The 14,428-nt window shown below is 44.0% G+C and overlaps 1 protein-coding gene across 5 annotated transcripts in view; it reads left to right on the plus strand.

Moving 5' to 3' along the window:
* Positions 1 to 14,428, plus strand: part of SARDH (sarcosine dehydrogenase) — a 1,294,294-nt gene that overhangs the window by 421,759 nt on the left and 858,107 nt on the right. For all 5 annotated transcript variants that reach the window (XM_069609627.1, XM_069609628.1, XM_069609625.1 and 2 more), the window contains exons 9-10: positions 321 to 407; positions 1,897 to 1,987. In XM_069609627.1, coding sequence (XP_069465728.1) covers positions 321 to 407; positions 1,897 to 1,987 — 178 coding nt within the window. The remainder of the gene's footprint in view (positions 1 to 320; positions 408 to 1,896; positions 1,988 to 14,428) is intronic.

The raw sequence follows: 14,428 nt of genomic DNA on the forward strand, positions 1-14,428 counted from the left end.
TTTCTCTTTGAAAGTGAAATTATTTTCCCATGCTTTAGCTTGTGGTGTTTAAGTAGGATGTTGGAGCGCAAAAATACTCCTCTCAGAGAGGAGTCTCTTGTTGAGAAAAATCTTTCCTGGAAATTGCATGGTTTCCATGTTTACTTTTGAAGACAATGTTCAGAATGCAGTCAATACCAGTAGTTATTGACTGCACTCTGAACATTCTGATTGACAGAGGGGAGGTCTATGTGCTGATTCTGCTTAATTTCTTAACTGTCATATATTTGGCTGTTATTGTTTTTCCTTCAGTGGTTTCTTGTTTGTTCTCTCCTTTCTAGAGTCTTTCACGGCTGACCACAAGCCCCTCATGGGAGAAGCACCGGAGGTCCGAGGATTCTTCCTTGGCTGTGGCTTCAACAGTGCAGGTGAGGATATTTCAACCACCATTGGAAATGTGGCTGTGCCCATGTGCCACAGAGTTGGTTCAAAACTTTGCGATGGGATTGCCAATGCTGTGCATGAAGTCCGTTCTCTACTACGAGAGTGGATGTCCTGTGCGTGCCACACTTGTGGCCGCGTCTATGTTGTGCAAATCTGAGTCTCACATTATTTGCCTCTGACGTTTGTAAGGATGCATTGGAAGTGGATGTTTGGATATTCAAGGTTTGCACAAAGGTGTCCTAACTGCCTTCCAGTGAGGTGAGTTTTCCCTACCATAGCAAATGATGTTGTCCTAACCACATCTCTCTGCTGTGTTTTACATTTGCTTCACGCCATGCATTGAAGTGTGTGGTGTGGTTATGGACAGTTCCATGTTACATCAAGACGAGTTTCTTTTTATTATGGATAGAAAACCAGTTCAGTAACAAATGTAAGGAATACTAGCTCAGATCTAATCCTACGCCGGCTTGATTAGCCAGGGCCCATTGGCATATTAGGTTTTAGTGGGGGCTTGAAGGCTCCTGGTAAAAGTTTGGATGCTTTTTATTTTTGAGGACCTCAGAACACATTTTACACCCAAAGTTCTCACCAAGCTGCCCTGGTCTCATGTGCCCCTCTGCCGCCTTCTCTCCTGTGAACTGTCTGTGATGTTGCAGATAAACTGTCTAGACCCATACAAATCTGTTCAAGAAATGGTGTGGGTTTAAAATTGAAAAAATCTACTAAATGTCAGGTTCTTACCAAACACTTACACCTTATGACCTAGATGTGTTCTTTAATAGTTTAATAGTTGTATCCTTCAGTCCTGCTTCCTTCCTTTGCTCACCACATGGCACAACCCTCCCCTTATTAACAATCTTCACTGCTTCCTGACTTTTTCTACCCCCTCTTTCCTTTCACTGCCCCTCCTACTTTTACCTAGCCTCTATTTTGATCTTCTGTTACTTTTCCCCCCCCTCAACCACTATTATTCGGACACCTGTTTTCCTTCACTTTGACAGCCCTCTTCTATGCTCGTTCCTCCTCTATGCTTGTTGAATCCTCTCATCACTTTGATCCAACTGTCCCCTATGGAGTCCCCTCCTTACCGTGGTCTAAACACCTTGCCACCTTGATTGCTCTTCAATAATGCATTTCCATTTCCCCCATTATCGGTCACCCTCACTTGTCTTGCCATGCTCTTTGAACCTACCACTGTTCCCATGAACGCCTCTGCTACCCCTTTACTCCTCCCATGTAATCCCTCGACCATCAACTTCTCTTTCATCCATCTTATTTTTGCTTTCATATTTTATTGCTGCTATTATAGTTCACTCCTTCATTGCCCCTTTCCCCTAGGTGTGTCCCCATTCTCCCAGTCCGGCTGCCTTACCTTCTCCTTCAACCTACCCTATTCTCGAAGTTCTCAAGATACTATATTCATCCAACATTTTTCCTCCTTCTCATTTCCATCTCCTCCATTTTGATCAACAGGGATGATGCTGGGAGGGGGCTGCGGAAAGGAGTTGGCTTACTGGATAATCCATGGTCGTCCTGAAAAGGATATGTATGGCTACGATATCAGGCAAGTACGGTTTTTCTTCAGGCTCCACGATTCTCGGGTATGAATTCCAAAAACGCCTATTGATTGAACATCACACTTTGTAGTACCTGCTGTCACAAAGTCGAGAGGGATTAACATGAGGCAAACATGCAAAGTTATAGTAAAAAAGGATTTATTATGGATAATTCAGGCTAAATCAAGAAAACTGCAGCATAAAAAACCTTTGTGAGAACAGGATGGCTTCCCTTTCCTTGTAATAGTTGATAGTTTGGGTGCAGACTGTCAGTTCAGTCACTCAGGCCTGAGGGTCACTTGAACCTGTTCCTTGTCCATTAGTTTCACATTCTGTGGTACTCTGCTTCTCGTCCTTATTTCTGGGAATCCCCTCTTCAGGGGTCTCTGGGCCTCACATGCACTTGCATGTTCGACCTGGATAAGCTAATTAGCAAATCCCCAGAATCTCCCCACGAGGCGGGTGGTGTGAGTGAGCCACAAGCCTTTGCTTGTGTTCTTTCACCACGTCCCTGCTCCCTCCAAAGCTTCCAGACTCTGTCCTTTCTCTCCACGGCTCACTGGTTATCCTTTGGGGAAATCTTTTACACTTTCTATGTTCTCCTCTGCACCCTGTCCCTCCTCACTACCCCCAGCATTTGCTCTTATTTCTACCCTTTGTGGGCTTACTCTTAGGGATCGGGCAGTCCTTCTCCTTAAGAGGGTCTCTTGCAACCTACTTCCACTGTTCTTCCTCTCTCTCTTTTATTGCTGATGCCTCTATCCACCAAACTTCCACTTCTGTAAATCTCCCCTGACCACCTCCCCCAAACTACACTTTCCGGCATTTCCTTCCAACCTCCTCTTGATGTTTACTTTCCACCTCATGCCTTGCGCCAATCTCTTTTGACCTCTGTTGCATCTCTTCCTTCAAGCTCCCTCTTTCAGCTCATCCGCCAACCTCCTTTGTTCTTCCTCCTCAAACCTCCCCATGTGCCTCTGCACCATCAAGTAACTTCACCAGCAACTGACACTGGATCTCCAGGTCTTGCTATCGATGCTACTGACACTTGCGGATTTGATCATGCTCACCCAATCCCGCTGTCTGTTGGAGTGTCTGCATTTGTGCATGATAATTGATACATTGTGGGTTGGGGTTTGGAGCTTCTGATCACCGGTTTGCAATCTGGAGACTCCACATTGCACAGCTCTGCGGGGTGGAGCTTTCTTTAGGCTCATCGACCTTCTTGGTTTTCATACTTGGAGCTCTGGTACTGCTGCACGAACCACACCGGTATTGCCCCAAAGAACGCCCTTATACATTGAATGCTGCCAGCCTGACTCTTCTCAACCTGGGGGTCTGGCCAGACCCTCCCACTCTCCCTGCATTGGCTACCTCCAGTTGAATGTGCATACATTGGTTAACAGCAGGGCTCTGATTTGCATAGTTCAGAGCACGTCTTAAAGGTGAAGAAAATGGATGTACATATCTTTAATCACCCCCTAACGGAGCACTATGGAGAGGTGGGGGTGGTTAGTGCAAGCCGAATGAACCTCCTTTGGACCCAGCATCATGGTGAGGGTGGCTCCACAGAGGCCCCTTGTCCCCATGACCACCCCATCCATTACCACCATGTGTACAGAAAAGGGACATTGTCACACTGCAGTACAAATACGTATACTGGGTTCTGGGCTATTAAGGGGTCTATACCACCTTAGGTGATGTCTTTTAGACATCTAAGGAAAACCACCTACAGCCTTTCTGGAAAACCCTTTCTACTGAAAACGAGGACAAAACCTAAGCTACTGGGAATAGACCCTCTCAGCCAGTGGCAGACTTGAGGTACACGCCACCCACCCCCTTCCTAAAGGCTAGAATGACAAAAGGGCAATGTGTGGTAGGTGGAAAGGTTCAATGGGGTTGCTGATGGAGGGGCTTGACCTTTGCCAATGTCCCACTACAGACAACTACACTGCAAAAGCATTAATGCCTTTTTCTTTTAAGCTGGTCCTAGTTTTGGAATTGCTTCCAGGCTTTACCCTTTAGCTGGACAAAACATTTTCAGCAGGTGCTGGTTAGGAAATCTAGTCCATCTAGCCAGAGAATAGTGACTAAAAGTTGGATTTAAAGGTTAAGAGTTTACATCTTAGTAAGAAATAATATTTCCATATATGCTCAGGATACGTTGTGCAACTGCGGCCCATTCACCTTAAATGGCCCAGATTTCCGATTGGCATAGCAGCGAAACTGTGCTCGAGGTCTAACAGCACTGGAAAAATGCCACCCTTTCCATAGCTAAAACGTCAACATGTTTCAGACCACATTTATTTTTGTTTTTAAAGTGCATAATCTGTCAATCAGAGTTTACACTTCAACTTGTAGGCTTCATTTTGTATGAGTAAAGGGAACGTGTGCCATACGAGATGAGTCTGGGGAAGGGAAACGCACCTTGGCCTTGCCTTGGAATCTGCCGTGTCTCCCAAAATCCCTACATAGGTGGCACAAACTGAACGCAGGGGGTAGTGGGTGGTGGAGGGGTATGTCGTGTGCCTATTGGAGAGTATGCACACATTTGGACTACAGTTGCCTTTTATACATGATAAATACCTTTATTTTACTCTAATGTGAGGAGATCATCAAAGCTGGCTTAGCACTACACAGTTGATCACAACTGAGAACTGCAAAGCTGCCACCACCTTATTTGGTCAAAGCTGCTGAGGTGCTGTTGGGGTATTTTCGTGAGCCCTGGAGACACAGGACTACTTGAAAGTATTCTTAAAGGATGTGGAATACGTTGGAGGAAGATCCAGTCAAAAGAACGTTACCAGTTGGTAAGTAACTTGTTCTTAGTCTTATATTTCATTGTAATTCAGTCCATAACTCTACTATGGTGTGGTGTCCAAATGATATCAGCCTTTATGTAATGCTGAATTCAAACCCCCCCAACCCCTTTTTTACCGTGTATGTTTTCTATGCATTCTCAATACTCACTCAGACCAGCTTCAGACCAGAGTCTTACATCAGAGTATCCTCTCTTGCTGTCGATCTTGTTTTTTTTTGTTCATGAAATTCTGTAGTCTTAGCTGAAATTCAGTTTAATTTTCCCTACATATACTCTTCCCCCCCCCCATTTTGCTTCTATTGAAACCTGACCTGACCTAAGAGTCGCTGCATAAACAAACTGCAAAACTTGGTTACCAGCTATTTGGCTACTGTTCAAAATGTGTGATCTTGTGCATGTCATACGAAAAATAAAAATGCTCATGTTTTGAGTCCAGGATATCGTACACCAAATCATTTTACATTTTCATATTCATATATATCATGCAATTTGTATCCAAAATTTTGAAAAGATGTTTTTGAATATATCTATTTTATCTTTTCTCACCTTTTTACTTTTTTTAATTATCCATAATCAACACGCTAGAAATACCAAATCCTTTTTTTCTTACAAAGAAAATGAAACCTAATTTAAAAAAAAAATGTTGTCCATAGTGCCCATTCTATGACTGGATGGCTGCATCAGTCCAACCATGGAAATTAATCTAGTTGAAATCAATCTTTCTGTTGAAACCATTTTACTCTGAAAACCAAAATAAAATATTGACTACTAAATAACATATCCTTTAACTTGGTGATGTCATTTTCTTAAGGCTCAATGCTGATCCTGGGAATTCACGCATGCCTGTGTCCATATCAAAGCTTTCCCTGATCCTCTGCGCAAGTGGCTCCTCCTCAGCTCTGCTCTTCTTCGGTCCAGGGGTTTCCCTGCATCCAGGGGACTCCAGTTCATATCACAGCTTTCCCTGATCCTCTGCGCAAGTGGCTCCTCCTCAGCTCTGCTCTTCTTCGGTCCAGGGGTTTTCCCTGCATCCAGAGGACTCCAGTTCATGCGGTAGATGCCTTAGTATCTGGCACCAGCACCAGAAGGGCAGGAGGGGCAGTATTTTAATTTCTAAATGAAAAGACGGAGACCAATTAAGAATAAAGTACCCCAAATACACTCATTGTCCCTTTCCTTTGAAGTTTATCTGAAAACAGAATATGGATTATGCACATAAACTATACTATAATATTTCATCAATGTTTTTAGGGCAACCTGGAAATAAGCCTGGATCAAGCATAGAAATACAAAACATCAATACTTCCTTTTTTTTTTCAAACTGGAGATACATATATGGATTAAGAATGGAAATTATACCCTAACTGTATCTTCTTGGATGCTTGGCTGCAAGCAAAGATATGGCTTAAGCACAAACCCATTCAACGTGGTACTTTCAATCAATAAACCATAAAAACAAAGTGTTAATTGACCATGCAAATTCAACATCCTTTCCAAACATCTGTTATTTTAATCACACCTCAACCTGTGACATTTACCAATCTAAACAAACACCAACTGGAACTATTGACTCTTGACTCATTGCTACTCTTTTTGCTTGTGTGTGTATGTGTATATATATATATATATATATATATATATATATATATATATATATATATAATTTTTTTTTTACACACACCTTGTGCTCATATTTCCCATTTATACCTGCCTGTTTCTTCCACCTTCTTCTTTCCCCACTAAATCTTAAAAATGTACTCCGTTACTTACCTGATGTAGCTCTCCTTTTACCACCCTTTTCAGACTTCAACTTGAAATTACACATGTATACCTCCTTTACCTGCTACAGTAAATCTCTTTGAGGTAAAAGTGCTTCATTTTCAGAATATGATTACACTTTTCACTCCCTAGCGTCTCCAATCTGCTGCAGCCTTCTCACTTTGGGAGAAATGGCTTGATTTGGTTAACATGAACAAATTGTTCCACAGTCAAGTATCCTTCTTTTACTGCAATTCTGTAGCCCATAGGTGCAACCTTATACACAATTTTAAATTGCTCGTGCCACGACATGTGAAATTTTCCAAAGTCAAACTTATAGAATTGGTTGCCTACTTCATACTACCTCACAGATGTTTTCCTGTCATTGTATGATTTTGCACTGTCAGCAGCTTTTTTCAAATTCATGTTGCAGGTGCTTTCTCAGCTCATCCACACATTCGTGAATTGTGGCTGCATTTGTCAGGACTTGTTCATTGGTCCTATAAAGCAAATGTTGTGACAATACCATTTTTGTACCACATTTCATGTGGGCTGGGATTTGTTGATCTAGACTGTTGACCCAACAGCCATTAGCACCAGAGGTAGTTGCAAATCCCAACTGGATCCTGCATCAGCTATAAACTTCTTAAAACTATCAACAATTGATCTGTTGCAACGTTCCACCCCCCAGAAGAGGGCCGATAGTTTCTTCTTTAGACCCAAGATTTGCCCCATATTTTTCATCACTGTACTGGTGCAATGACTCCCATGGTCTGATTCTATCCTTTGGAGTAAACCAAACCTTGAAAAAATATGGTTGACTATCAAAGTGGCCGCCGTTTGCACACTGTAATCTGGAGCTGGAATGCATCCCAAACACTTGGACATCAAACAAACTACTGTACGCATGTACCCGTTTCCCCGTGCTGACCTTTACATGGGCCTGAGGAAGTCGATTTTTAAATCTGAGAATGGAAGTGTCGGACCTCTTTTCATTAATGGTGCCGTGTGTTTTGGGGAAGTAGTTTGAAACTGTGCACACACCAAGCATCCCCTTGCATGTTATTTATTTAGGCTTTTATATAGTTTTACAACATAGAAAACCTTTTGCCCCAGTCATTTAAAAATACATCATCCTAAAAAAGCCATATCAGTCATTCCCATCTAAACCACAAAATGACTATTTGAAATGTCCCTTGCTGTCCAGTATATTCGATCAAGAAAGAAGTCCAATCCTTGTCCTTGGTCCTTTCCAAGGCTGCCAGTTGATCTTTGCTGGCTTCAATTTCCCCAAAGATAGCCATCAACAGCTTGGCCAATGCTAAGGTTATGGGAGTATTTTCCCCTGCGGTGAGCTCCCTCCACCAATCACCTGCCGTCATTGATCCATATCTGTTAAGCTCCCCTCCAAGAGTTTTGGTTCTTCTCTCATGGCTGGGCAAAGAAGTGTCGGATGTTTCAATGTTTCATTAAAGTCTTTTAATAGACATCATCCGTTCCACTTTATCTTTTTCTTGGTCTCAAGACATCTCTAGTTGGGAACAGGTTTAAGCGGAATCTCATGCATTGTGCTCTAAAATACCAGTTCAGAAACAATTGTAGGTGTTTTGTAATTGTATTTAGTTCCCTGCTTCCTGTAGAGCTTTGCAATATAGTCTATGTGCTTGCCTCTCTTCCTGAGTTGTTATCCAGTTTTTCCTTTGTAATCCTGTCCGGGTTCTCCACCAAGGTATTGTCTCATTTTCCCAAATCTGTTAAAATTGCTTGGCAGATGGACCTCCATTCCTCCAGGGTTCTTTCATTGTTCCCCCTCCATTGCTCTTTTTAACATCCTAAATCCAGCAGTCACTCTACAGCTATTGGTGTTTAATCTGCCAATACAACTTTGTCTGCATATTCCAATCTACCGATTGGAACCCCAGATATTTCTGGCAGAAAGCATCTGATATTGTCGAAAGCCTCCTTTAGGTCCGATATGAAGAGGCTGAATCATTCTGGGGCCAGTGGGCATCCATATTTAAGCCCTTGTTGATTGGTATTGGGTAGGTTAATTGACCTGATCTATCTAGCCTCACCCTTAGTCGTTCCTGAATACAAATCTTTCATTGTGTCAGAGATGGCTTTAGGACACAGGGTTTGTTGTTGGGCATCTTGCGGAGCATAAATCTCATTTATTGTTAGCCATATTTCTGCAGCGTTCTTAGAGCTGATCTTTCGCAGCATTGCTTCAGAGTCCCGTTTCAACCGCTTCTTCTTTAAGCATATCCAGTTACGGTATTGCTGTTTCAGTTTGTGATTTCAAGATCTGGCTTGCATTGTAGAGATCTTGCAAGCGCACGTATTTGGGAATTAAGGGTTTTCTTATTTCTAGCCATCTCCTGATCGTAAATGTGGCGATGACCCATGATCTTTTTTTTTTTCCCCGTGGGTTTCTTGCATTCTTTCAGCAAAATAGAGTAATGAATTACTTGCTCTCCTTCCTTATGGTTTAATTGTAGTATTGTCGATCTTAATTTGTGAGTCCATCAATTATATCCTGGCCAATTCTCGGCCTGTTTCTACCTCGGGTTACTCCTATAACCCCATTGTACACGGCCCATTATGGGTAGCTCAGTGGATCACATGTCAAACTTAGCAGATATTTCGTCGTCTACCATAGTCTGCGCAACCAACTCAATGAGTGCTGTTTTTTTCAAAGCAAATGCAGTTCAAATCCCAGCATATGACGAACCATGGATCTTGCCACTTTTCCATTTGCTGATCCACCAGGTCTGATATCTGTTCAGGAAGGTCTCTTGTTTTCTGCAATTGCTGGATTCCAGTACAAATTAACAATATTCAATGTCCTTTGGGCGTTGTTTTCCCCTTTTGAGATCTCCAACGCTAGCATCTAAATGTATGGATTGGGATATAGTACTTGTAGTGATGTAAATTGGGCTCTTTCTTATGGCAGTCAGTAATCCCGACATAGGTCTTACTTTTAACCCCGTCACAGACTCTTGGAAACATAACACATTGAAGGAATCAAACTGCAGTTCCCCTTTAACAGGTGGGCAAATCCCCGGGTTTTCCAGCTAGCAAATGTGAAGTATTTCAGGTCAGTTGTTTTTTGGTGTATGATTTGCTGATTTTCAGTGCAAGGAAACCCGCCAGCCACTTCCAGTTTTCTTCATTTCCCTCCTTTTTTGCTGTTGGATTCTCAACTGTGGGATCTCTTTCTGTCCGCAGACCCTCCACCATAATATTCATTCTCAAGTGCCCGTCAGTTTAGTCTGTTTTAGCCTCCTCTTCGTCTCCTTCCAGTTGCGATTTTGAATCAATAGCCTCTTTCTTTCGATCTTCTATCCCAGATGTTTGGGGTTCTTGCTCCATTAAGTTGAAGCCCATTTGCCACAGCCGATATGCCTCCTCCTTTAACACTTGTCTTATTAAGGCTGAGGAGGTGTACAAAATCGCCTTCTCCAGCCTTTCTTCCTCTGGGAATTTGATAATGTCCAGGTCATACGATGTTAAAAGTCGTAGATTAGGGACATGATGAAGAAGACGAACCACATTGGCCTGATTCAGGGTTAGTCAGTCGTTCAGATATAGTTTTCTTTCTAATACCAGGCCATTACTATGCAGTGGGTGGCTTTTTCATGGGGCCTTCTTTAGGTCTTTACTTGATCGCTAGTTATAATTCTCCCGATTGTTTGCCACTGTGTCCGTCCTCTTTCTGAGCCAATTCTCCATTTTCCTCCATTGTTTTAGGGGGGAGGATCACGTTTTATTAGATCTTTAGACAACTGCTTTTCTTGTATTTTAGATGCAGAATTCTCATCTCCTCGTAGATTAGTAGCATACCATTCCTCCACCCTCCTTTTCATCATCTCCCCTGATGTCCCACGTTTTGTGGGCATCCTCAACTGTGGGGGGGGGGGTCTTTGTTCTGTTGACACAGTACTTTCAGGGTCTCCTCCCATATTATCCAGTGGCCTGGTTACGTTGCTTTCCTTTCGCCCTGTTCTGTGTCGTTTTACCTCTGGCCGCCTCACACAGGTGGTGGTAAGGGGGTTGGGGGATGCTGGGTCAGAGCTGTCATACTCCGATTATCTTCTCAATAGCATTTCATTTTGATTTTCAAGTCTCTCTGCGGGCTCATTTCCCTCGGGTCTTTTCTTCAGCCCATTGCCCACTTCCTTGATCACACTCTTCTCACTCTCTGTAGTATCCAGAACGATGTTACATAGCTCGTTCTCTGGTCTTCTGGTTTCTTTGAGCGAGTCACCTTCCGACACTATGTTGAAAGATCCATCAGATCAGTATCATCCCCCTCGTCCAGTTGGTCTGACCTCTCCCATTGAGCGCTCGTCAATTGTTTTTGGTTGTTCTGATCTTTTTTCTGAGTCTTTAGTTTGCTCACAATAGGAGTTTTGAAGAGAACCTTCTTCTGTGGTGTAGTTAGGTTCCTAATAAAGGTACAACTTTCATTTGATTTCTGCTTTGGTAGTTTACATCTATTTTTAGACTTTTTCTGGAGGTCTTCTTTAGTTTGTGCACCATTTGAGGGATTTTTCTTAGATTTTTCTGAATTCTGTATCATTTGTACTGGACCTTCGTTTGACCCTTACAGATGTTTCTCAAATATTTCAAAGATTTTCTGTGGCACTTTAACCATCTGCTCCGTTTTACCCTTTTTTGGGCTTTCTATCTGGGTTATTTGATGGTCTTTCAACATCCTCTATTAGTGCTGATGTGCTGCTCATTTTGTCTCCTTTCTCTTGCTGTTGCTGACATTTTTCTAAGTTACAGTCCTCAGCTGCCCTCATTTGCATCTGTGCTATAGCCAAACTGTCACTAGGGCCTCTTCCGTATCTAATCAAATTAGTTGAGAGCTGATTATAACTTCCAGTGGGGGCTCCATGTCTAGATGGATTATGCTGTAATTAACTGACTTATTAGCCACAGGATCAGTTGAAGGATTAGCCATCACTTCTGAGGCTCTTGGGGTCCTCCAATTCTTCTTGTCTTTGATAATGGGTTAAATATTGTGTAGAAGATTAGAAACCCGAGCTGAGCTGTTGTCAAGGTTATTTTGGATTCCCGTTATATAAATCCTTCAACAAACACCATTTTAGAATGCATCATGGATATAATGGTGGTGTGGTCCTTTAGTTGGTCCCCTATGTTCTCATAAAGGGGGCATTGTAGCAGCTAGAGCAGTGAGTGTTTAGACATCTATTTCCTTTGGCCCCTCTGGATTCACCTCTGTTCTCTAGTAGGTACTCTTTCAGTTACCTGCTCTGTCATTGTGGCGCAATCCCTCGTGGTTCTGCATTCTTCACTAGATAATTCCATTCTCTCTCTTTTTTGAGCTACATTTGATTTCGTGATATGAGGTGTCCTAATTGATTCTTATTTTGCCCCCCCTCATTGGGAAGGTGGTTGAACTGGTTGGGTAAGGGTTCTCACTGGATTTTCGATCTGCCTTGGCCAGGTCCGCTGCACAGGTACCTAAGGTTTCCTTTACCATTGCATCAGCCCCATAGGCCACAAGATGGGTGCTCTTTTGTTTACATCCCCTTCTCTTTGTGTGCTTTTTTCGTTTACCTCAGAATGGGGAGCTAGCGCCATTTCCTCCTTTTTAGTGTACGTTTTTGCCAAAGCTTCCTGCCCCCTCTACCAGAGTGATGATTTCCAGCAGGACTTGATCCCAAATCTCTCCTTCTGATTTCGGCTTCTCAAGTGTAGTTATTCGTGTTGATATTTGTTCTGTGGCTAGCCTCTCCACTGGCTCCTTATAGAAGAAGCTGCGGTTTGCTGATCAACTCACATGCGCTAGCCTTGGTAAATTCGATATGTTGTTCTCTGGTACAAGACATTAGTTTGTCTTCTTCCGGGTTATGGTGAGAGCTCCTCTCCCCAAGAGGTTTTCATTAGGTGCTGTCTTTTGTAATGTTTGTGGGCAGCACCTCAATATACCAGTGGGAGTACCTGAGTGAGTCAAACTATCTGCCAGGGCTGAAACCAAAACTCAATCGTTATTCATTCTGTATGCTGCAGTCGATTCTGCATGTTCCATCGTGGTTTCCATTGTGTCGAGCCTCATCTCCAATATTTCCCCCACATGAGTGGGGGTGCAAGAAGGCTGCTATTCCCCACTACATTTGTACTTATGGCTGTTCTGTATGTTCTGTAGAGGAGGTCCCAGACATGGCCTGCACCCCTAACCCCCAGTACGAGGTACCAGGAGCGTACTCGCCAAAGTATGTGATGTATGAGGAGCAAATGAACCAAGAAAGAGCTGTGTTGGGACTCTGCCCAGTGTACATCAGAAGAGCCGTACCTGTTGAAGCACCCATAACCAGACAACCATGGGCTGCACATTACCCTCTTAGACAGCCATACCAGCAGCTGAGATGAAATGAAGAGTACCTACAGACGATCCACGAAGAAACCCAAAGAGCCTTAATGGAAGGCCAGTGAAAATGACACAAGGGCCTGGACAGACTCACGAATGAACGAAACCGGCTATCGAAGTGCGAGTAGCTATGAAAATAGATGTAATGGACACAGGAAAGAGACAATGTTAAAATGTAAGGAAATGTTGCTATGAAACAAGATGGAGTTAACCAACCAGTTAATGCGTGTAAATAGGCTTGGAACGCAAGAAGCAAAGAAAACTGTACTGCTTGCAATGCTTAGTAGAAGAATAGAACGGCATGATATATATATATATATTTTTTTTTACTGTGGCCATGTAGTTATGGTTAAGTTGCTGTTTCCATAGGAAGAGCACTTTTTGGGCGGCTTATAACTTTGCTCCCCCTGGACGAATCCTCACCAAACTTTGCAAAAAAAGTATATGGCTCACTCTGAATTTTTTTGCAAAGTTTGGTGAGGTTTGGTCCAGGGGGGGAAAGTTATAGGGGGGGTCTCAAAACTTCTTTTTTTCCCCATAGACATAATGGGGGAAAAAAATTTGCTCACGCCTACAGCCCAAACCGCTGGACGGATTTACACCAAATTTGCAGCGGGAGTGGAGGCTTGGTCCCGAAAGCGTGCTTTTTTTATTTGGTGTAAATCCGTCCAGTAGTTTTTTGAAAAATGACAAAAATGTAAGTGAAAAAAAATTAGTGATATCTGTGTCCGCTTCGCGGACACACTTCCTGTCGCTCCGTGGACAGGACAGAGATTGGGCAAGCGGCTTGCGTGATGTCCGTGGACATCTGATGTGATTTCCTATTGGCTGCGGTGAAGCGTGCAGTGCGTCGTATTGTGAGAGACGCCCGCCATCTTTGTTTATCGTTTGCATCAGAGCCCTGCATAGTAAGCTGTGTCTTCCTCCCGTTCCCACCCACCCCCGCTCATGCCCTGTGTCACCCTCCCGCTTCCCCCACGCCCCGCTCAAGCCCCTTGTCTCTCTCCCGTTCCCCTCCACCCCCCCGCTCATGGCCCGTGTGTCTTTCCCGTTCCCCCCCCACCCCCGTTCATGCCCTGTGTCTCTCGCCCATTCCCCCATCCCCCTGCTCATGGCCCGTGTTTCCCTCCCATTCCCCCCACCCACCGCTCATGCTCTGGCTCCCTCCTGTTCCCCCCCCCACCCCTCGCTCATGCCCCGTGTGTCTCTCCTGTTGCCCCCAGCCCCCGCTCATGCCCTGTGTCTTCCTCGTGTTCCCCCACCCTTGCTCATGCCCTGTGTCTCCCTCGTGTACCCCCCACCCCGCCCCATGTCTCTCTCGTGTACCCCCACCCCGCTCATGCCCCGTGTCTCTCTTGTTCCCCCCACCCCCGCTCATGCCCTGTCTCCCTCCTGTTCCCCCTACCCCTGCCCATGCCCTGTCTCTCTTGCCTCCCCCACCCCCCGCTCATGCCCCATGTCTCCCTCCTG

This window comes from Ambystoma mexicanum, chromosome 8 (assembly GCF_040938575.1).
Source record: "Ambystoma mexicanum isolate Mex_15411 chromosome 8, UKY_AmexF1_1, whole genome shotgun sequence".
NCBI classification, from domain to species: Eukaryota; Metazoa; Chordata; class Amphibia; order Caudata; family Ambystomatidae; genus Ambystoma; species Ambystoma mexicanum.